The 23,854-nt window shown below is 45.5% G+C and overlaps 2 protein-coding genes across 9 annotated transcripts in view; one reads left to right on the top strand and one right to left on the bottom strand.

The window, feature by feature from the left end:
* Positions 1-14,889, top strand: part of LOC119449569 (zinc finger CCCH domain-containing protein 11A) — a 209,688-nt gene extending 194,799 nt beyond the window's left edge. For 4 of the 5 annotated variants that reach the window (XM_049665310.1, XM_037712763.2, XM_037712765.2 and 1 more), the window contains 7 exons: positions 3,553-3,642; positions 6,214-6,330; positions 8,008-8,067; positions 8,359-8,415; positions 9,626-9,724; positions 11,461-11,506; positions 13,516-14,889. In XM_049665310.1, coding sequence (XP_049521267.1) covers positions 3,553-3,642; positions 6,214-6,330; positions 8,008-8,067; positions 8,359-8,415; positions 9,626-9,724; positions 11,461-11,506; positions 13,516-13,663 — 617 coding nt within the window. In that variant the 3' untranslated portion in view covers positions 13,664-14,889. Of the gene's footprint in view, positions 1-3,552; positions 3,643-6,213; positions 6,331-8,007; positions 8,068-8,358; positions 8,416-9,625; positions 9,725-9,820; positions 9,901-11,460; positions 11,507-13,515 lie in introns of those variants that run through there. The other variant, XM_037712766.2, reaches the window with a different exon arrangement.
* Positions 14,835-23,854, bottom strand: part of LOC119449570 (U-limacoditoxin(8)-Dv66) — a 57,870-nt gene continuing 48,850 nt past the window's right edge. For all 4 annotated transcript variants that reach the window (XM_049665312.1, XM_049665313.1, XM_037712767.2 and 1 more), the window contains exons 2-4: positions 20,432-20,515; positions 18,355-18,435; positions 14,835-15,800 (exon numbers count right to left, since the gene is read on the bottom strand). In XM_049665312.1, coding sequence (XP_049521269.1) covers positions 15,656-15,800; positions 18,355-18,435; positions 20,432-20,514 — 309 coding nt within the window. In that variant the 5' untranslated portion in view covers position 20,515 and the 3' untranslated portion in view covers positions 14,835-15,655. The remainder of the gene's footprint in view (positions 15,801-18,354; positions 18,436-20,431; positions 20,516-23,854) is intronic.

Here is a 23,854-nt window from a genome sequence, read left to right as displayed (position 1 = left end):
TTGCGCGCGCCAGTCGAGCCCGGCCGTGACTAGAAGTCCGTAGCTCTGGTTGGCATGGAGACCGCTATGCATGTATGTAATTGTATACGCATATATACATATATGTGTATATGTAGAGTATAACCGGACGCCGACTTCCGCTTCCGTTTCCACTTCCGGTTCCGGAAGCCAGCTTCCGGCTTCCGGAGAACGCTTCCGGCGTTGTTCTCTCTCGTCCGTAGCTAGGTGCGCTGCGGTGTGCAAGGGCGTTCGTTCCCGACGCGCGTTCTCTTTCGTTCCCGACGCGCGCTCTCTTTCTTTCTCGTCCGTAGCTAGGGGCGCTGCGGTGCACAAGGGCGTTCGTTCCCGACGCGCGCTCTCTTTCTCGTCCGTAGCTAGGGGCGCTGCATTGCACAAGGGCGTTCGTTCCCGACGCGCTCTCTCTTTATCTCTCGTCCGTAGCTGTGGTTTACCCGAATGATCCCCCGGTGCTTCGCCCACTCATCATCATTCACTTCGTGGATATGCTGTGATTTTTTTGTCTATTTCATAAGAAAATATCACATGAACTTTAAACTATATCAGTTCGAAACCAGCAAAGCAGTACTTGCAGCTGATATGAAAAACGTAAAGGTCATGAAAAGAACAAGTTGAGGACAAATATTTTAATGAATATTTGTCACTCAAGAACCTTGTTTACGTTTTTGTACATATGCAACGGCCAGGGAACAGCCTCAATGACGCTGTCCTTCGTTGCAATAGATTGCGCAGGAGCAGCTGTTACCGGTCGTGTATTGTGATTACACCGAGATTATAGTCGCAACAGTGAGTACGCATAAAAAGCAGGAGTTCTGCAATATATCCATTAGAAATACGAAGATAGAATGGAATATACAAATGCGAAGATACAACTTGATAAAGGGCAAAGAAGTGTCGCTGGAAACAAAGTTCACTGCTTGTATACGCAAAACCTCGCAACAAGATATTTAAATATACGTACAATTCTCCAATAAATCTACACATTTAAGCAAACGTCAGTGTATATAATGCGTCAAATATGACAAATAAACATGTTGCGCAGTTTATACGCATAGAAAGAGAGACGATCCAGGCAAATGAACAAAATTATGATCGCAGAAATCGTAATATGTACTTGGCACCATATGCACCATATGGATAGAATAATAGAGGAATAATGCAGAAATCAGTAAGAAAATGTGTATTATAACTGCCCGCAGAGCGGCAACAAATATTCTGCACCCAAAATTAAAGAAAGGTATTGCTTCTTTAATAAAAAAGTAAAAGCAGGTAGCTAAAAAGGAAAGAATAGGCCAAACGAAAGCCACAGATGATGCGGCAAGTTGAACTACCCAATATCCAAGTTTGTTTGTTGGGAAACGCCGCGTGGGCCAGGCTTTCAATGAACAAGGTCTATCACAATTGGTTATTGATGTCCTCGTAATTTTCGTATTCGCATGATAATTTTGATTATGATGCTAACTGTTCGAATAAACGGTGAAAATTTCTGCGGTTTTAAAGCTAATGAACAGTCATACGTTTTCATAATTACGAGTTTATGAACCTCAAGGAACAGAGCTTTTTACTTGCATTGATTTTTGCTGCTTCGGTATCTAAAGGACAAACTTCACTCGGCGGGGAAGTTTAGCGAAGCGGTCAATTACTTCGGACACGTTGATGCCGACGTCTCTATGGGCGTATAGAAGCGCCAGCCTAACCATGCGTTCCTCAGACATTGTAAAGCGCAAGTAGTTTTTTAGTAATGTCATGTTAAAAAATATTCTCTCTACGCTGGCAGGGGTCACTGGAAGGGTGACTAGAATCTGCTGCAGTTTGTACATATTTACATAGAACCTGCAGTCGCAAAGAGAGAAGGCATCTATTCCGGGGCTAAAACCTTAAAAAAAAAAAGAAAAAAAAAACACTCCTTCGATGTAGTTGGCATCCTTGTTTAGGTACCTTGCACAAACAGTAAGCTGTTCGATTCCAGCAATATCCGTCGTTTCGTCAGCAAGTACGGAGAAACAGTCTACAGCGTTTACTTTTGCATCTAGGCTTTCTTTGATAATTTCACCACAAATATCTATAATTTGGTTTTGTACATTTGGGCTTAAATACGAGGCATTGCTGGAGCAACTTTCCTAATGGTTCTTCAGATATGTATCTCCACAAGCAGCTCGCATGCGAAGAAGCGCTCTGAAAATACCAGTATTTTCAGCGGGGGCTTTGCTTAAATCAGTAGGACCACTTTCGCTATGGCCACGGAGAGCCAGACCTTGTCGCCCGCAAAAAAGAACTGTCTCAATAATAGGCCATTTACTTTCTCCTGTTTTCTCTTATATTACTTTGCCTGCCCTGGTCCAGCTGATCGATCACATTTCGCGGGCTTCCTGAAAATGTTTGGAGAAAATTATCAGCTGCCAGCTGACAGCCACGGTGATATTTAGTATTTTCGTGTGTGTGGAAGATTGCGAGCGTTTGCTTCCATTTCTGGAACGGCTTGGACACGAGGGCTCCAGTGCGCGCATGTTGGCCCAAGTTTATAAGAACATTAAACCCATAAAGTTGCAGAATTGAAAATCTAAAGCACGCCATTGGAAATGTCAGTGCACTTTTCGCGTCAAAAGTTTATGAGAACGTTATACCCATAAAGTTTCGGAATTGAAATCCATGCGCTCCGTAGATTCCGCGGCCACTGCGAGATGCCGCAACGCGCCCGCTCGTTATCGAAAAGCCCTTGAAAGTTTGTGCTCGGATGGGGCTCCTTGCGTTATTTGACTCCAGGGCCGCGATTTTGAAGCGATGCCTGTAATGTCATAATGCCTTTTCGCGCTTATCGCGCTTTGTCAGTGGTCAGAGTGACGGTCCGCTCGCGTTATCAACGTTGATATCGTGAGCGGACCGTCGCTCTGACCACTGACAAAGCGCGATAAGCGCGAAAAGTCATTATTACTTTAAAGGCATCGTTACAAAATAGCGGCCCAGGTGCAAGGGCGTTGCCACAAAATCCAGCCCGAGTTCGCAATGTTCGTGCCGAAATGTCTTTTCGAGCGTGAAAAAGACGTTGTAGACAAAATCTAGAATGATTTCCGGCGCCGGTGGTTGACGAGAATATGAAGCGTATGAATAATGCTCACAACATATATATATATATATATATATATATATATATATATATATATATATATATATATATTGCGCGTACCAGGGAAACGTTTGTTCACCTCATTCCTATAACGAAACTCACCTTTGTCCTCACATTCTTCGACAAGAGTGACAGTTATATACCCATTCATGATAGTATCCTTAATGGCATCGCTGCTACATTAAGTACTATTAGATGACTACATAGAAGATGATGTAGGTGCGCACATGGTGTATGTTTATGTAAACTCCTGTTCAGGCGGAACTTCGAGGCAGTGGGAGTGAGTGCTCCATCTGGAGGACCTCGTAGTGAAATTTCGTCGTCGAGAATTGCCATTTTGCAAAATAATTTCAGTATTAAACACCACGTCATGACCACTGTGGTCACGACTGTTGTTTTTGTCTTTTCAGATTGCGAAGACCCGCTGCCGTTCCGAGTCAAGACGCTCGCCCAGATTCGACAAGAAAAGGCCGTTGCCGCTGTTGTGACAAGCACGGAAGGTAATAATCGCTTAAAAGAACTTGCCGTGAGCCTATAGTTGGTGCGTAGTTGACATCGTAAGAAAAGTCGCAGTTTCGCCCGAAAGGCGAAGCATCGATTGTGATAGCAAATTAGTAGAAAGCTATACGAAGCAAGGATAGCAGTTTATAGGCCGTATAGAGTTGTAAACATTCGCTTACTAACTAAATAGACAAGCACGGTGGCACGCGCGCACAGGTAAACATGAACACATCTCGCTCATGACCCGGAAACTCGCTGTGGGATCGCCGGAGTGAGAAAGCGCGCCAGCAGCATCGGGCAAATTGACCGTCGCGCTGTCTCTCGTCTCGCTTCAGCGCGAACTAAACGTCGAAAGCACAGCGCATACGAAGCTAGCGACACTCGGCGCATGCACTTTCTCCCCATAGCAGACCGCTTTGAAGATGAGGCCCGCGCGGCCGTGCACTTCGCCCACATCGCAGATCGCTTTCAAGATATGGCGCCCGCGCGGCCGCGCTGTGAGCAGTAGCCCCCTCCATCTCCGTCGCCTTCCGGCCTGCCTTCCTCCCTCGCGTGCGCTACATCGAGCCGCGATTGCGGCTCACTTTCACTCGCGCACACAGCGTACTGCGCGTGGCGACGATTTTATCGCCGTTGGGCTTTATACGGAACCTCACGGTGACGGTGACGCCGACGGCTAAAATGCGCTTGGAGTGCCCATGTAATTGCTATTGCAATAAAAAGTGTGATAACACGTGGGCATAAAATAAACGGACAGAGAACACCTGTCCCTTGTCTATTTCTTTTATATTGTGGTGTGGGGTTTTTCCCGCTCTCTTACTACGTCAAATTTGTAAAATCGTCAAGATCGTAACCCGTACACCATTTACCATGAATAGAGCAGAATGTTTGCATTACTTAGCAACAATTACCCGCCGTGGTTGCTCAGTGGCTATGGTGTTGGGCTGCTGAGCACGAGGTCGCGGGATCGAATCCCGGCCACGGCGGCCGCATTTCGATGGGGGCGAAATGCGAAAACACCCGTGTACTTAGATTTAGGTGCACGTTAAAGAACCCCAGGTGGTCCAAATTTCCCGAGTCCCCCACTACGGCGTGCCTCATAATCAAATCGTGGTTTTGGCACGTAAAACCCCATAATTTAATTTTTTAGCAACAATCGCGTATCATATGCGAGGCGCTCACACTGTATGCACGTGTGTTGTGTGGCATCCAAGTTTCCATATGACGTAGGGTGCCTCGATGTCATCAATATCGTCATCAGCCTATATTTATGACCACTGCAGGACGAAAACCTCTCGCTGCGATCTCCAATTACCCCTGTCTTGCGCTAGCTAATTCCAACCTGTGCCTGCAAATTTTCTAACTTCGTCACCTCACCTAGTTTTCTGCCGTCCTCGACTGCGCTTCCCTTCTCTTTGTACCTTCTAGTATAGATGTACCTTATGATTGACGTGAACTCCTGAATAATTCATTCGGTGCGTAACTGTATGGTAGGGGGAATAAAATTGGTTGGTCCTCGTAAAATGATGCAATTCAGTACTCTTTGCATGCCACGGCGTTCTCAGTCCAATGCAGCAAACTTTTCACTTTTGTGTGTTCAATTTTGTGGTTTAGAGAGGCAAGTTTACATCGAAGTTTCCCTGCGCAAAAGAAGTTCTACCTGAACCTACATTCGCACTCAGAATTGAAAAAAAAAAAAGTCAATAGAAGAGAAAGAAGGATCTGAAACGCATGTGGCACGCGCAGAGGTAGCTTTGGTACGAAAGCGCGTAAGCATGACCTTCGAGATCAGGCACATTGGCTGTTGACTCAGAGGCCTCAGTATAAACGGAATCCTCGTCTCACACGTCATGAACTGAGACGACGATCCATTTACACCTGTGTGTTCACGCTGAATTGTGAAAATGGATTGTGAAAGACTGCACTCATTGCGACCGAATATAACTTCGTGCACCGTGAATTGTGGCTGTCATTGCATTCCTATGTCTCTGGTACTCAGCATAGTGAAAGATCACCTCCCAAAGCATCAGAAGTGTCCACCGGGCAGTCCAGCAACACATTTACGCACAATACAGACGGATTGTTTTGAACAAAAGATACGTCTTGTGTCCCCCAAAATTTGTCAAAAGGTGTACCTTGAGAAATTTTATCTCTGCAGCCAGCCACAAGGGTAATGTGGGGGCAAACTACGGTTATCCGCTGCTGAGCTCAGCTTAGCTTTGAACTGCAGACGTATTCTCTAAAGTTCGGCAGAGTGGCGTATAAACGAAGTCAGGCCAAGCAGCACAATTTAGCCATTTGTACTAGTTTTTTGAGCATAGACCAACACCACGCGTATGCTTGCGAACTCATGCAGTTACCGCCCAGTTCATTGTAAACCCCGGTGAGGAGAAAGGAATGAAAAGGGGCCAAAGTGAGCAAACTAAATTGACAAATGTAAAAAAAAAGGAAAAAAAAGATACTTGAACTGAGGCTTCATTACTTTTGTTTGAATGTGCTGTGAGCAACCTTCGCATCATACGCAAACTTGGTTATTTACTTGCGTTGCATGTCGCTGCTATCAATTTCAGAGCTGGACGTTTCGATGGCAGTTGATTCGGAGCGACTACAAGAGGAAAGGCTGCTCAAGCGCATCCTGGGTGTAGCAGAAGTCTACACTGGCGCCTTGGAGACGGAGAAGTTAAATGGTGAGGAGGAAGGAGAAGTCGACGAAGCGTATCATCTGTCATCCTCTAACGTGCTATAGCCAAGACGGTAGTCCATGTGTTCTGTGTTTGCTCACTGCGTGAAGTCGCGTTCATAATTAGCTCCAACACCGGTGAGCGTGATTGAAGGGGCTCAAACTTTCCAAGACTGTACGGCTGCGCTCACATTACAAAGTTAGCAGACCTAAAGACAGTCCTAATTACTGGTCAAACCAACTTTTCTTATGCTAGAGCCGCTGCATTCTTGGAGAACCTTTGACCACAGTTGCCGGTGTTGCAGCTAGTATTGAATGTGACTGTACATGGTGCGCCCCAGTATGAATGGAGAATTATTGTTATTTTATGTGGAACCACACACACACAATGGACCGAAAGAGAAATAGGGAGGCAGAAGGCTGCTAACAGCCTCTGGTAGAGGCACAGCACCTGCCTACTCTTTGAGGAGGGCATAGAAACAGAAGTTGAAGATAGCAAGAAGGGAATGAAAAAGGAAAGTAAGAGCACGATGACAGACCACAAAAACTCATTAAAGACATTCGTCTAGAGCAGTCATAATTGTTTCTATAGAGTTAAGGAAAAGTCTGTATGTAAGTAATGCAATTTCCTTGAAGTCTATACACACTAGACTTTTGTCTAAAACCAGTAATTTTAATTGTTTTGGCGCTGAAATAAGCATCCTTCAGCAAGAGAGCCGTGGCACATGGAGTCGTTGTGAGAACACAGATTGAGTGTTATCTTTCATACTGGCGCAGAGGGTACAAGATAATGACAAGCAAGGTGAATTTAGGTATACACTCTAATTAGCATGCATTTGCGCAGATGCGGGCTTTGTATCTGTGTATCACTGTGTATCTACCTTGACTGTGAAATAGCTGATTAGGATTGTATTGGTGCATTTTTCCGTTCTGCCTCCTTTGTGTCCGGCGCTCACGTGATGCTAGTCTCTGCACAAAGTTGACCGGCGTTCATCTTTCTCCTTCAAAGAATGAATTTATATGGTCTTGTATATAGATCACAAGCTTCACAGGCGAGTTTGGGCAAGTTGGTATGACATAATTTCAGATACGTAGCTCTCGATAAACAAGGACAAAGAGAGAAAGATGGGACACACGTGCCTTTAGAAGCATAGAAACTATGCAGACGGCTGTAGACGGTCACATTGAGGGTTCATAGACTTACCAATTATAGCTGTTTTCAGGAAGTCTACAGAGAATTGTTAAAAAAATATGCAAGGCTATGGGCTGTACCTAGAGATTTTGTAGACGTTACAGGAAAACATGAAAATGCTGTAGGCTTCCTAAATGAATTGCACCAGCTGCTCAGATTTCGAAAGAATGACTCGAAATAGACGAAGAATGTGAGGTGAAATATGTCACTGCTGTACTCGGCTGTAAAAAGTTGTCTTACTATCATTATTATTATTATTAAATAATAATAATGATAGTCTTTGTCATGTTGTTGGGTGTTGCACTTCTTGTGGACGGGTGTAGCTCCGTGCAATGGCATGCTGGTGTCCATCGTTTTTTAACTAACACTATCAAAACACAGCACGATTTAGAAAGGGTTATTTATGAAAAGGTGTATGTGCGACATCGTGTTTCTTCTCTGAAGTACTCGCATAAAATTTCGCTGACGGTGTCTCAATTTTTGTTCTCCTAGTTGCTGAAAAAGTCGTGGACCTGCGACAGAAGCTCGCCAAAAAAAGAAAGCAAGAAAATTGTAAGTATAAATTGGCAGTTCGCAATGATTGTGCTTCTCTGTCTTTTCTGTTCTCTTTTTTTTTATGTCGTTCCTGTCTGGCAGGCCTGTAAGAATCATTTCACATGATTGCGATTTGAACTTGAAATTGCAATCATATGAAATGAGCCCTCTGAAAACCGCATTGCGACTACACCGATTTTTTTTTTCGTTTTAGTCGCAGTGTGAAACAGCCTTAAGTGTAACGGCGTGACGCTTCCGTATTGTGGAAATGAAATTTTGATGCATCGTTTGTCTCTTTTGCTCATTCAGCGGATGACGTCGACCGTGTAGAAAGGAAGCGAGGGAAATCCGAGGAGGTGAAGCCAGGTAAGTTTATTTATGCTCTTGCAAAAAAAAAGCAGCATGTAACCCTTGCTATAGTATACTTTCCAATGCACAAGTGTACAAGGGTGATAGAAGCGATTGATTCTTATTAAAGGCCAGCTGCAACAAAATTCCACTTTGGTTAGGTTGGTTATAAACCTGTATAGTAGATACTACACTGAAGCAACCTTGGCAAAGGTGCAGAGCTTTCTTGTCAACAGCCTTCAAGAAAGCACGTTAGCAGATGGCGAGTGCATCTGGTGGCTAGTGTATATGACACAAATGCCAAACCATGGCCTGCTTCCTGCGTCATTTCGGGTTAGCAGTAATGACAGCGCCTTTTTCTTTGTTTAGTTTCGCTATCAAAAAACGTCACTTCTTGCGAGCTTGTCTTTACGCACACACTAGCTAGTATTTCAAACTTAAAATTTTGTACGGGTGCTGCTGTACATCGGCACTATCAAAACTAGGCTTTTTACGCCATCCAAAATTTAATTGCACTGAACTTTTAGTGCACCAGGGTGAAGCAAAGTCTCTATGTACGCTATCTTTTAAAGAAAAAAAAAAGCGAAGCTTGCTCCGTCCGCCATGTTTCTTCCTAACGTAGTCCGACGCTGCGATGCCAGAGATCGGACATGAACCGTGCAGTTCGCTGACCACCGCTAGCTCAAAAAATCGGTCCTCGGTCTAAGCAGCACAACGGTGATCTTCTTACGGTTTATCTTTTAAACTTTTTTCATCTTTACTTATTGCGATAAAGTCCGTGAATGACCCGAAGTTGTGTACTCCGCCGCTCTATGCGTGTGAGTTAATAAAAACATGGCGGGTGACACTGGCTGCAAGGGGGAGGAGGAAGGTGTCGGTACTTAGTACAGAGAGATACAGAAGAAAAGGGAAAGGCAGGGAGGTTAACCAAAACGGAAAATCTGATTTGCTACCCTACACTGGGAAATGGGGGAGGTAGAAAGATAAGAAACTACTTCGCAAGGACAGCAAGCAGATCCAGGAACTTTAGGCTTAACATGTGAGCTAGTTAGTAACTTATCATGGCGGAGAAATAGTGCGAAGAAGGGACAACAGCTAAAGCACGCAGGTATACTTAATTAGTAGTCGTCAGATGGCGGTTAGTGTCATTTAGCTGTTTCATCGTCATTCGTAAATCAAGCGTCTATAGACAATCTCTACTTAACCACGCTGTTTTCTCTGTATTCAGTGGCTCCCATTCGCATCAAGCGGCCAGACTTCAAGGAAACGAGGCGGACGGTCACCATCGGCAACCACTCTATGCGACCACGTAGAGCAACGCTATCAGGTATGGTGGATCCACTTTTGAATGAAGTATACTTTGCACCGCTCGCTTAGTTGACTGTTCCGAAAACAGCAACTTCTTTCTTTCTTTCTTTTTTAGCGGTAACAAGCGTAGGACGGCTAGTAATATGCTCCGCGCCTTGTTACCGATTGGCGGCCCGTCAGTAGCGGTAGACAACGGTAGGCATCTCTCTGTGTTACGTTGTGGCGTGCAGTAAATCTATGTACAGACGATTGTTGAATGAAAGTAAAATGATAATACCGTAGACTCTTTATACCCTATGACCATATAAGTCAAACCTCGTTAATACGTACCCGCTTAATGTGTAATTGTGGTTTAAACGTAGTCGCGAGGATTCCCCCACCGAGCCCCCATTGAATCCCATGTATTGGCTGACCGCTTTAGTCGTAGTCGCTCATTGCCCACCAAACGGTTAGTGCGTACTATTTGTGTTTCTTATCAACACACACAGGCACAAATCGGCGAAATTTCATGTGCGCAGACGTTCGATTCTCGAGTTGCGACGCCCGGACGACAGCCGCCAGCGATAGTGAACTTAAAATGTGGCCACCATTACGTATTTCCTGCTCAAGCACTGTTGCCGATTGCCGCGGACAAAAGCATGGCCTTCGAGATTAGCTCCCGGTAACGCGAAGAAGCCGCCGGTAGGGAGTGAAAATTCGCTCTCGCCGTCGAATCTAGAGCGTACTAGACAATGGTCATATTCTAGTGCACTGTAGTCGAATCCCATTCAAGTAGTAACCGCGAAGTAGCACATTTTATTGCGAAGCGCATTTCTGCCGTCACCGTGGACGCCGCTTTGAGGTTCCGTATAAAGTCCAAACACGGCAACATCGTCGCCGCGCACCGTACGCTGTATGTGCGAGCGAAAGCTTGCAAGGGTAGGAGAAAGGCGGAGCAGAAGCGCGCTGTTTCTGTCGCGCACGGCGGAGGAGGCGAGAAAGGGAGGGGTTTACTTCGGCGGCGGCCGCCGTATCTTGAAAGCGATCTGCTGCGTGGAAAAAGTGCGCGCCCGCACGGGCCTGATCTTCAAAGCGATCTGTAGACAAAGTGCAACTAGCGCTGGTAGCTCGTATGCACTGTGCTTTCGACGTCTAGTTCGCGTTGAAGCGAGAGACGGCACGATCGCTGCTGCTGTCGCGCCTCCTCACTCAGCGTTCTTACAGCGAATTTCTGCGGTTATCGAGCGAGATATGTGTTCGTGTTTACCAGTACACGCGTTACACCGTGCTTGTTAATTTAGTTAGTAAGCGGGGCCTCATGGACAAACTGGCTCGCGGCCTTATCGAGTTCGAAGATGCCGTCGGCGCTGCAAGGCCGCCACGCCGGCAAGTGAAGATTACCGATTTTTTGCTGAATACCCGCAAATAAAGCCTGTCTGAGTGCGTGTGTTTGAGAGCATGGTGACGTAGTTCTTTCCCGGCCGGTAAGTAGCCGCTAAACTGGTATTGGCGGTTAATTCGTACATCGTTTAGTACGTACCTAAACGTTGTTCCCGGCCAACTACGTATTAACGAGGTTTGCCTGCATATAACTCGAAGTGACTTTTAGTCCTCAGATTGCTTGTAGAATACCAGTGAGATGCGGATACAAGTTGTCGATGGACAGTATGCAGACGTTTTACATGAATGTCTGCAAACTTTCTACTGACTTAAAAAAAAAAAAAAAAGTGCATCGGTTGAGTTGCGAAGCACATATTTTATTTCGCCATGTCGCAGTGCCGAAGCATGCAGTCCTGGAGCAGGAGACCGCCGTCAGTTCGAGGTAAGCCGTGATATACTTTGCAATCCATAGAAACCTAGTGTTCAAATAATCTAAGAGGTGATATTAAATGCCAATATTCTTAAAACTTGTTTAGAAAAAAAAAAAAAACTTAAGTCGTAACTCCTTGATCATACTTTATGTCGGAAATTATGTTCGTATAGCGATTGACCTCATTGCTGTTTTATGTGCTTTTAGTTAGAATTTGGTTTGGGGTCATTAGAAGACACTGTTAGGTCCCAGAAATTGTTCATTTTTCTTGTATAATGCTTATGGTAAAAACAATCAAAGTTTCAAACTTCAAAAACAGATACGAGGGTCAAGCCTCGTTCGCGCTTGCTTGTTTCCTGGCTTAAACGGTAAGTTGGCATAATCGTAGTAGGTGGGGAACTGCAAATGCGAGGTGAATTCATTGTCCATTGTGTTGTTGGTGTTCGTCACGGGCTGTGCATTGGCGGCCAAGGACGGTGCGCTCTGTTGGTTCTTTTTCTTCATTTCTTTTTTTTTTTTCTGTCGTTTTGTGATGTATCTGAGAGTGAAGCGATCGCTTGGATACGTGTATCTTTTTTCCTCCTGTAACACTTTCTGTACATTGTAAACTATCTGTGGCGCAATACGTGTCGTTGGAAGGAGGTTAGTCAGTTTGTCTTATTATGTATTGCTAACAAGAGCACAGGTCTGTGCCGACTGGAAGTACTTTCTTCTTTCTTTCTTGCGAACTCGCTATCTACGCCACATTCTCGAGTTTGGCGCATTTTGACGTACGGTTGGCAGTGCGTGTCGAACTACTTGAACCCGTTGTCTCGTGTGTCCTAAAGGCATTCCCATATTCGTCACCGTAATGTCAACGAGTGAACATGAAGGGAGCGTGGACCGAAGGGATTCCTGTTCACTATAGGGCATCCATTTGTCGGCATTAGTAAACAGTAGAGCAGCAGAACGCTTCTGCATTGTAACAAGTTTAATTTTGCTGACGTTGTTCTATTGCGTAACATTTGCGCACACATTCATACGTATGGTCTACGATGAGATTCCTGAAAAAAAAAAAAAAAGTGGCTGCATATTGCGTGCCAACAAGAGGCTGTGCGCTGCAAAATGTAAGTGCGTTCTCTTTTTTTTTTGCTTTTTTTTCCTTTTTTTTAATTTCTGTCACTACGGGAAGTTGTAAGGGTGCCGTGTGTGTCACACAAGCTATGTATACCGCTTTGATAGCGCTCGGAGCTCCTAGAACGTACATTACACATGTAGCTTCTACGCATTGTGCACCAGAGCGATGCGTGGTTTAAGAGAGAGAGAGAGAGAAAGAGGAAATGTATATCTGTAGAAAATCATTAAGAGTCACGGTTTTTTCCTATCATGTTGCAGAAGGCTGTCTGTAGCTAGAAGGACGGTCGTAGTCAACGTCCATTAGAGCATACCGTCCACCATTAGGGCCTTCTAGATAGCGCACGGCCTGCGAGAGCTCACTCGTGACGTCACGCACGTATTCCGATAGCCCATATTTCAAGGCATGACGCAGGACGTAAATTGGCGCTATCTTTGTTTTCTGAAAAGAGCGCCTTCTCGAGTAAGCGTCAGCATTCCTAGATGATGTCATGTCACATGACGCGCGGACCGAGAAACTTTGGCAAGGAGGTCGATCTAGGTGTAATCTCGGTTAGAATAGATAAGGCTTGGGCTTGTTGGTTGTACACGTTTAAGTGAAATGTGCTGCCGAATTCATGCGCTTCTCATGAATTTCATGTGTGTGTTCTTTTCCGTCGTTCGTTCTTGTGGCTTTGTAACACATTTTACTTCAACGTGTACTCTAGGCCGTTGCAGATGAACGGTTCTTTTTCGTCATTGTTCCTTTGTCTTCACCTACAGCGCCAACTGGTCGATTCTTTTGATTAGCGCAGACAAGGCGCCGTTTCTGGCCTATGAGTGTCCGTTGAAAGGAATAGAATTGGAATAGAATCTTTTGGTGTTTTAGCCCGAGCACCCGCTCATCATTCTGTCGTTTTTCGTCGCAGCACTCCTGACACTGAGTTGGACGTCGGCGACGTCGTGAGACGCCTGGATGACTTTCTCGCTGATGACGACGGTATCGCAGAGTCGGACGAACTTGACGTCGCCGCAGATCTGCTGAGTGACTTGGACGGCGTCCTGGACTTGCCGTGACAATGCCGGGGAATTCATGACTGGTTTGGGCTGTGGTGTAGCGCGACGGCCAGTAGGAATCGCGAACTTTTCGCCGCTTGGCGGCAGTGTTGTCCTACAGCACAACACGATTGTCGTACTACCGCCCGTGTGCGCCACTTGCCAGATTTTTTTTTTTCACTGAAGAAGATGAAGAAATTAAGTGCCATAATAGGATTGCTCAAGCTACCGAGTCAAAATGTACAAAAACGGATTCAAGGAATCTCCAATAACTTTTGGAACTCTACAGAGCCGAACAAGGAACTGAAATTATCGCGACTTGGCTATCTTTTGAAGTATTTTTTTCCTTTGTGTTGTTTTTTCCTTAGCATGCGCTTAGCAGTTTTCAAGCGTCGGCTTTTTGTAGCATAACAGTCCGTTGTATTTTTTGTTGTTTTTTACATCTGGTACACACATGTATATAAGCACATATGTCACAATGTCCCATTGTGTGTGTGAGGCTGTCAGGGTGCCTGCGGGCCTTTGTGCATGCTTGTTGTGTATAGTCGTTAATGTATGTTGGTGAGCATTTTTGCTCACGTGATGGGTCAGACGTATATTTCCTGGTTTCTAGGAAACTTAAACGGTCTGTTTTGTCCGTATGGCGAAACTATAACCGTCTCCTAATTGTACAGTGTTCAAGTTACATAGCGTGAAAACGGTCGCGTGCCGACTGCAAATTTTGTTTGATCTATTATCGTGTGTCGTGCTCATTGCAAAAAAGCAACTGTCACTGAACTGAACGCGTCAGGTATTGAACCTGAAAATTATTTTTTCCGCAAATGTTAGGCAAAGGTGAACGATCGAGTTGAACTTTTTGAACTTTTTTGCACCTTTATTAGGTGCGGTTCCGAAGTTGAAACAACGCACGTGCAATCGTCGAAGCGCACACCCGTGTTATTTCCTGCTATTATATTTGTGTTACATGCAGAGATATGCGTTTCACGGTGTGAAGGTTGTGCCTCGTTCGGGTTATTTTGGTCCCTTGATAGACCTTGTTCATACTTGTTGTCTTCACTGGATAGATACATTTTCTTCTTTTTTTTTTCTTTCTTGTCTGCTGGATTCTCACGAATGTCCTCTTCAGTTGAACACGTTTGCGTGTTTCGCCCCGAGTCTTCGTTTTGAATCGAGCAAAGAGCTTCACACGGCGTAGATTAAGCTCGATGGGTTTCTTTATTGTGTACAAATAAATTACACAGTGCGCATCTGCGTGTCATTACTTTGTTCATGTACTTCACACAAACCGAACAATGTGAGGCGTCGAAAACAGGAGGCTTGCTTCACAAGCGAAAAGAAAATGATACGACGGGAATCGAATACGTGCAAGATAGAATTCGCGGTTTAACCGAGTCGAACACCGAGAAAGTGCGAATCAGTGTGGTTTCTTAGATCAGTGTTAGAGTTGTCACTACTACTACTTTTTGCGAAGAGACCAACTGCCTTTATTGCCATGCATATGTACAACGCAATTTCAAAAGTAGCATCACCGGGCGTCTGTAACAGAAGCAACACCCTGCAATATTTTCGAGTTGTCGCTACCTTGACACGAAAAAGAAAAGAACCTATTGAACACATGAAATCTCTCTAGTTTCGCTTCATGATTCAGTGCAACTGATGCTACATACCTAGTAAAGTGACCTCAGTGTGTACAAGTCCGATAAAATGTACGATTAAATCATGGCAGAACGTTGCAACTTAGTCATAAGTCCATTGATGCTTTTTAGAACAATCATAAATGGAACAAGTATAGCGCCCACACTGAAGTGCTTCACAGAAGCGTAGTTCAGCCTAAGTTAAGTTATCGCAGCGCAGCGCCTATTTCAGCGTGCCAGTTCTCGCGACGCCGTCGTAGCGGAACTGGCGTAACCGAGAAGCACGACAGGGGGCCTTGTAGCTTTCTTCTTTTCCAACATATTTAACCGCGTTGATTTATCGTGTGTGCGCACAGGGTGCAAGTTACGAGCTTCGACCTCAACGCCTTCCGGGTCCGTACGGGTCGTGGGCCAGCTTGAGTCCCAGGCGGGCCTTGGCCGCTTCGGCTCCGGACGCACCTCGAGACACGCCGAAGTCCAGAAGACCGCCGGCCCGCTTCTGTTGATCGAGCAGGGCAGGATGGCTGCGTGCCAAAGGACGGACAAGGCAGAGAAAGCAATTATGCAAACCACTGGTCGCGCAGCACTGCGGCCGTCCGGTTAAAAAAAAAAAAAAACCGCCCGGTCTGTGCCAAGTGGCCCGAAACATTCTGAATGCACATACAACCGCTCATGACATCTAGGTTGCATATTTGCCAGACGTTTCAAATGTAACCACTGACTCCATAACTAGCTGCCGCTGAATAACATGTAGATTTGACTAACGTGAATGTTCTCACGTCCCAGAGATAGGCAGGAGAAGTGGATGAATGGAAATGCGATTACTCACTGGGAAAGCAGGTTTGTTAGCATGACATTGTTAAGTTAGCCTACTCTGCGTGCGGTATTCCTTCGAGGCACAAGCAATGGCCATCTACATCATGTTTCCTAAACTCGAGGATACCTTACACTTTCCGAGGTGGGCGATCTTTTTATTGTTGATTAACCGTAGTACGTTAGGCACATCGGCACAAATGCGTAAGGATACAGGCATGTACACCGGGATCTAAAGAGGGTACACGTGGACTCGGAGCATGGCGTGTACGTATGAGAGACAAAATTTTAACGTAGTGACAAAATCATACGCGGACTCGAACTGTCGCCCTATACAGTTGCCCGATGCACCATGCGATTCTACCAATCCCACTGTGTACCCGAGAGCTACCTGGTTTTCGGCGATGCGAATGAGCGGATATATGCGGGTGCCGCTTTGCTTGTGGCCGCGGCGGCGCAGTATAGTCGCCGGCTGAGATTGAGATGGCCGGTATAAATACGCGTCCGGCAGCATGCAATATTTTAATTGCCTTTTCCCATTATTTATAGGGACTCTCGGGCTATATGCCGCATGTTCTGCTAGTGTCCCAGGCATAGGATTTCCTACAATAATTACCACAGGGAACTCTACCGCGGCTATCGTTCAGCCACTATTGGTATGATGGTTAGTATACATGGATTCGTCTGATCTGCGGGCGTGTGGTTTCGGGCTTTCTTGTGGCTTCGTCTATCACGCTTTAACTGCCTTCATTGCCCTAAATTTCAACGCTATCCATACTTCATTTGTTTACTTTTTTAAATGCAGAAGACTCTGCAAACGCGCATAATCACTTCTCAATTACTGCGGTTCCACTTGTCCATACGTCCGTGGCGTAAATGTTTGAATATCGTGCTTCTGTGCTAGAGGTACAGTGTTCGAATCCTGCCGTTGGACAATTTAATAGCGTTTAATTATTTATACCGCAGTACCTTGTTGAAAATGAGTTTAGAAAGTCACGAAGCCGTTTAAATTCAGAAGGACGAAGGTGGGGCAAATCCATGTACTAGTCATCATGCTGGCTGAATGGCAATGCTTGCAGCTCCAGTGAACACTAGCGCTGCAGTTTCCTCTAGTTAATTGTATGGAACTCTACACTGCCAGGGAAACGTATCTTCTGCTTCCCTGGCAAAGCGTATCTTGCGATCGCAACAGGCGAGGCGGGCGCCACCGCCTCAAGGTAAGTACGTAGTGCTTCGGCATCGGCACATTCTTTGCATTCATCTATACACTCGTATGTTGCTCTCGTCTGAAGTGGCATAGCGGTGTAAGCAATGTGCTCGAACTTTTCATTATTCAAGAAGGAAGCTGAAAACGACGCATCTCAGGCAAGCAGAAGAGACATCGTCTGCGCCGTTTTACCCTTTAATTACCCTTTAATTAGCCATTATTACTTCTTTAATAATGCAATGTCACTGACCCGGCAATCGGCTCTTCTCGTGTTATTCCGCTGTAGTCGGGAATGTTAAGCTGGTGTATATTACGCAAGTGTTGTTTTCTTATACGCCTGATCTGGTTCGCTAATTATTGCGACATACTTCAGTATCATTGCGGACGCGTGAACGTTTTGTCGCTTTCTTTTTTTTTTTTTTCACCAGGGCAGTTTTTTTTTTCTTTGAAAGACCCATAAAAGCCACATTATCCTAGAAAGGCTTCTTCGCACTTTTAAACAGGGGGGAGGCAGGAATGAAGAAACTTGATCTTCGGCTCCACGTCGTTTTAACATGAAAAGACGGTGCGTGAGGATACGAAGGGAACTTTTTAAACTCGGCGCAGGCCAGCCAGCTCCTATATAACAGAAGGCTTATACTCTACGCTGCGACGTACGTTGCTCGAGAAAACCACGAGTCTATACATCCTGAATAAAATAAAGTTTATATTTCAAGCACAAAAGCAAGGGCTCGAAAAACGTGTTCAGCGATCATGGCTGTGTTTCGCTTTCAATGGTTTCATCGGTCTTCGTATAGATGACATCACAGATATTGAGCGCGCGCGCTTACTGTTGTCTGTAGAAGGTGCTAAAGCGCACGTTGTCAATTACATTTACAACTGTAGAAGAACAGTCTTTGCAGTCTGCCAAACATACTAGCGCTTGTCCTCATCACTTGTTATATGTCGTCCTGTGTTCTGCTTTCGCCACTCGGCTGAGCTTCTCTGAGTGTTGCGTTATAGGATCAGAGGACAAACGCGAGAACGCCAGCGTGTCTCGTTCCTTTTGCTGTGCTCACCTGAGGCGGTTGCGGAGGAGGCTGAGCAGGTACTCTTCCCCGGCGTCAACGGCGGAGTCATAGTAGACGTCGCGCTTGGGCCTGCGCAAGATGCGACATGCTGTTTGGAGATAGCGCCGTGCAAACAGTGAACTATGATCGATTGAGTGCCTAACACGAGAGCAGCAGGGAGTGAGAGTGAGAAAGCGAGGAGAGGAAAGGCAGAAAGGTCAAGCAGACGAGCGTCCGGTTTGCTAACCTACACCGGAGGTAAGGGAAAGGGAGAGTAGAAAGAGAGAGATAGAGCACTGCCATGCACGCAGGAGGATGCACAGAACTTAAAGAGCCCCTCACCAGGCCACATAACAAATTTCGGTTATACGCTGGAAGTTGTTACGTGCCCTTTAAGGAGTGTTCTACCGCAGGAATATTTCAAATTAGTTCCTTAGTAGCAGAGATAGAAATATTTTAAGTGCCGTGAACCCATGGTTTCAGGAGGCGGGCGTCACCGCTACCATAGACACACTCTCCACTTTCCCCGTCTAGTCTCTGCAAGCGAAATTCCTTCCCTGCGTTCTCCCAAACCGGAGCCGGAGGATCGCGCGACGAATACGCCACGGGTCCCGCCTTATTTCTCTCTCTCTCTCTCTCTGCTGAGTGACGCACTTCCGGTGACGGTCTCGCGCGCTAGCTGTTGCGTTTGTCTCGTTTCGCGCAGCGGACGATTTTGCGCGCTCTGCACTACAACACTTGATTAGCGGTATAAGTCAGTGCCACAGTCACGAGCAGTGATGCAAATGCGAGAGGATGAAAGAGCACGATCGCAGCGCTGGAACGCGGTAGAAAATGGCAGATAGTTTCGTTCTCCGCGAGTGACTGCACGACGTGGAAACAAGCAGACGAAACGGAAGTACATCTCTCTTGCTACGGTACGGAGTAAAACAAAAGCATGCAGACATTCGGTTTGTATGTTTTATAATTTATCTAAACTTTAATTCGTCTATTGAAGCAACAGATTAAACAAATAATTGATGTTGCCTTGAATAATTCTCGAAGTCATGCGTCACTGAGTGACGTCACAGCACTGCCATGCTTGTGCGATTGACGTCGACTCTCCGGCCTCATGGACGTCGTATTCAGGGCAGGTGCACAACACGTGTTCAATGATTTCTTTAGATGCACAAGAGTCTCACGTTTGTATATCGGCCATTCTAAGGCGGTGAGAATTAGCGTTCGTAAATGTCACTCCAAGCCATATGCGATAATGTTGCATCGCCGCGTAAGAGTGCAGGAGATTTGGCAGAATGTAAGGGCGTTCACTGTCTACGAGTGCGCCCTCCGTGTGCGAATAAAAAAAGCTTTAGGGGAGAGTGAGGGTTGCTGTGCAAGTTGCCGGCGGCGTCGCATGTGTTTAATCGGGCGACTCTACAGCAGTCATTGACCGTCCTCTGACGGTGTGCTAAGGAAATGTGAACTTTATTGCATTAAGGCCGATTGCGAGGCCCTCGTTTTTCACATCGACGTGATTTCAGTTACGTAGGAAGGTAGAGTTAATTGGGAGAAAATGGAGATATTTAAAGCGACGTTTCTCTCAACTTGTGAGAAATAAACAAGGCCAAATAAATTGCTTGTTAAATGACGAAAGATGAAGGTAGTTTTGGTAACACGGCTTACGCTTTTATGAAAAGACGGAATCTGCGCGTCACTGCACGGTCTCAATGTAAAAAGGACTTGCCGGTACGCCGGAATGCCCCGGACATTTGTCCTGCCTTCCAATTCAACCTCATTTATTACTCTGCTGCAGAAATGCCATCGATATGTTCTGTACACAAAGAAGACGCCACCCGCCCGGGACTCCAAGCGCGCTTGTCTATAAAGTGCGAGATCGATGTTTTCTGATATGCGCTTGCGCCGTCTACAGTGAAGATTTATGACTCGATGCAGCCTGCGTCAGAGCATGCGATCCTGTCGGGTACGCCATCTATGCCAGCTGCCTGGTTCTGAGGGCTTTCGAGCTGGTGTGTTTACCACTTGCGAGCATGTTGTTTTGTAAGATCTCATTCGTCGCACGGCTGAAGATATTAAAGTGTTCTCATACCTCGACCGAGCTGGAGAGGACGCAGCGATCGCCGCCACAGCCAGGATGAGAATCCATGTTGCTCCGGGCAGACCAAGTTGCATCCTGATAGGATACAAGAAGGAAGAGGACAGCATGTCACGACATCGAACTATTCTTTATTATTATTTTTAATTCTGGGGTTTTACGTGCCAAAACCACATATGATTATGAGGCACGTCGTAGTGGGGGACTCCGGATTAGCGTTGATCACCTGGGGTTCTTTACTATGCACCCAATGCACGGTACACGGATGTTATTTGCATTTTGCCCTCATCGAAATGCGGCCCTTTCGCCCAGGATTCGATCCCACGACCTCGGGCTTGCAAGCGCAACACCTAAGCCACTACGCCACCACGGCGGGTAGCTTTTCTTTCGCGACTTGTGTTTACGCGAACATCATGCTCTCACGAAACATTTAAGGGCTAAAATATGTGCAATGGTCAGCAAAAACACGTTTTGAAAACTTCAAAATCTTCAAAGTAGAGAGAGAAACATCCTTTAATGGATGCTGGATAGATAATAGAACTGTACTTTTGACAGCGACCATACTTGGTCACACGACCGGGGCGGCTAGAAGAGAAAGCTTACGCGTATTAAAATGAGCAGTGTACAAAGGCCAGTGAGCGTGACTTTCCAATTCTGGCAATATTAGAAATATTCCTTTCGAACTTCTCTTTTACACCCCGAATTGCATTGACGTCGGGGAGATTCTATAGTGCATTCCGAAATGCATCTAGTGCATTTCGGGAATTTCCAACCAGACTCGCACCATTACAATTTCACAACAAACGTGTTAGCGCTAGGAGTGATTCTACATGGTTCATCCCACGCTTCCGCACGAATTATAAATTGCAGGTGTTAGAACACAGGATGTTACCCGTTATATTGAATAAGTATACTGACATTTATCATTATATTTTAAGTCAACTAAGACGACAATTTGTTGATGCGCGATTCTCTCGACAATTTTTTTCTGCGTTTCAACTATACTAATATTCGCTTCGAGTATTCTTAGTTTAATCTAAATGTTATTTGTTATCCTCGTTTGCTTTACTTATATGATTGTGTACATTCACTATTGTGTTATCACGGTACCTTGTAAAAACTATATCCTTTCTTAACGTTTTATTCTGCATTCTTTTGTATTTTATTTTATTGATAGCATCATCATCATTGTCTGCTTTACCGACATAATATGTTCACTATTGTGTAAATAACATTATACTTGGTGAAATATTCAACTTTTTGTTATTCTTTACAATATGCTTTTACGCTCCTTTGTATTTCTATGATAATGACGATATGTTGAAACTACTGCCTCATCACAGTTGCTAGGGCTAGCTGTTTATACCAGCTTGTTGCTCTAGTATCCATTTCCAATTTGTACCTTAAAATAAAGGTATTTGATTGATTGATTGATTGATTGATTGATTTGGCGCGATTCCTCGGGCCTTGTGATTATAGGAGTTTGGCACTGTAAACCCATAGGGTCGATTGGTCCTCCAGTCGAACAGGTGCATTCACGCAGATTCGTTGACAATTCGGAAACTTTATCCGCAAGAAGAAAAAAAAAATGTCTGCGCAGCATGAAACATCTTTTAGCTTGCCAGATACCATGGTCACGACGTGGCGCTTGCCAGGAAATTTGCGATTGCGACGCGCACTCCGATCTGCGTGATAACGTATATGGATCTATAGCATACGACAAACAGCACACCCTACTGATCGTCCCACGCTTTCGCACCGCACCGACACAGCTCTGCTACTTGAGGTTCGCTCCTCGATTACGCCCGCAGCGCCACGACTGATATGATCATCTACAGCGCTGCCTAAAAAGAAAGAAGGAAAGGCGGCCCCAATTTCGAGCGAAACCTACAACTAGGTTGCGTTTTTCTCTGCCCAGAAAAGGTCCGCAGGAAATGATGCGTCTGTATACCCTGAGACCGGCTGCTAACGAAGGTTTAAAAATGCATGCTCGGGTGGCTGTCTGCTTTCCCGCCATCCTCTCAGCCAAGAAGTTGTTTTCCCTCAAAAGCACGTGCGTTCATTTGCTCTCTCGAGCGAGGCTCTCGCAATTCATTCCAGTTTCGTTTTGGAGGAAGGGGGGGGGGGGGGGGGGGGGGAGGACCACCGAAAATTGTTTCGCGACACGTGCACTGATACGCTAGACGCTCGTTTTTACCTGCTCACAGGTATCGAACAGCACGAAATGTGAAATTTGTGTGCACCAGTTTTAACGCTCTAATGTGAATCATTAGATTTAATGATTTTAATGTTTCGATGCGTATTTGCGGCCAGTTCGTTCTTTAGTGGATGAGACTGCGAACCGGTTATAGCGTTAAACATGCAATATAAACACGCGAAGTTAAGGCAGCAAAAATAACTTATTGTTCGTTTTTTGAGTATAGTACGCCGAATCTGTTCAAATAACGATTACCTGTGCGGTGCGAATTCCAAGCTAACGTAACATGGATCAAGTTGCTTTTTTGAGTCGCCGAACGTTTCACCTCATGATTTCACCTCACCTCATTCGCTATAGTTATTATGTCGCCATTGCCTTTTGAATGCAAATTTGACTTTTATTCTTCATACCGCGCAACTAAAGGTGCAAGCAGCCGTGACGCAGTCTGTCTTCCGTATACGGACAGACGATTTAAAATTAACATAGCTTGAAACTATTCTATCTTCTTCGATCGCCCCTTTCTCATCCACTCTGTACGTGAAATGTTAAGCGTTGTCGTTCCCTCGGTGGATTATTTACTCTCACATCGCTGTGCCTGACGTGCATCAAGCGTATTGGTAGTTATTATTTGCGGGCTGCGTGCAGCGCTGCTGTTATGTGCAGGACTGCGTGCGTATGAGGATACGAGAGCCCGGCGCCACAAAGGTGTATTTTGCCTCGCGGACCCGTGGAGGAAAAACTATAGCGTGGTCTAACCTGAAGTATTGAAATGTTGTTCATACGTTCGATTGATTCATGGTGTCCAGCGTAACCGAACAACTCTGGAGCTATGAGAGACGCCGTTATAAAGGGCTCCGAATTTATGTTGACCACGTTGACGTGCACCTGAATTTAAAAAAAATGAACAAGCGTTTTTACATTCCGCCTCCTTCATAATGCGGTGGGAAATCGAACCCGTGTCCTCGTGCTCCAAACAGAACGCCATGTCCCCTGAACTATCGCGGCGGCTGTGATTTTCACCTGAAGTGAGAGAGAGATAAGAAGGAAATGCAGTGAGGTTAACCAAGGTCACGTCCGGTTGGCTATACGCTACGCGTGGGGAAGGGGTGGAAGAAAGATGAGAAGGAGAGACGGAGAGCCATTGTGAACGTACTCGCAGCTGAAAGTTAACTCTCGTATATGCTCATTCCTAATGAAAGGCTCGTTCACAAGCGCTCATA

This window comes from Dermacentor silvarum, chromosome 4 (assembly GCF_013339745.2).
Source record: "Dermacentor silvarum isolate Dsil-2018 chromosome 4, BIME_Dsil_1.4, whole genome shotgun sequence".
Classification (NCBI taxonomy): domain Eukaryota; kingdom Metazoa; phylum Arthropoda; class Arachnida; order Ixodida; family Ixodidae; genus Dermacentor; species Dermacentor silvarum.
Note: the sequence above shows the minus strand (reverse complement) of the source record. Positions and strands in the feature narration are given on the sequence as shown.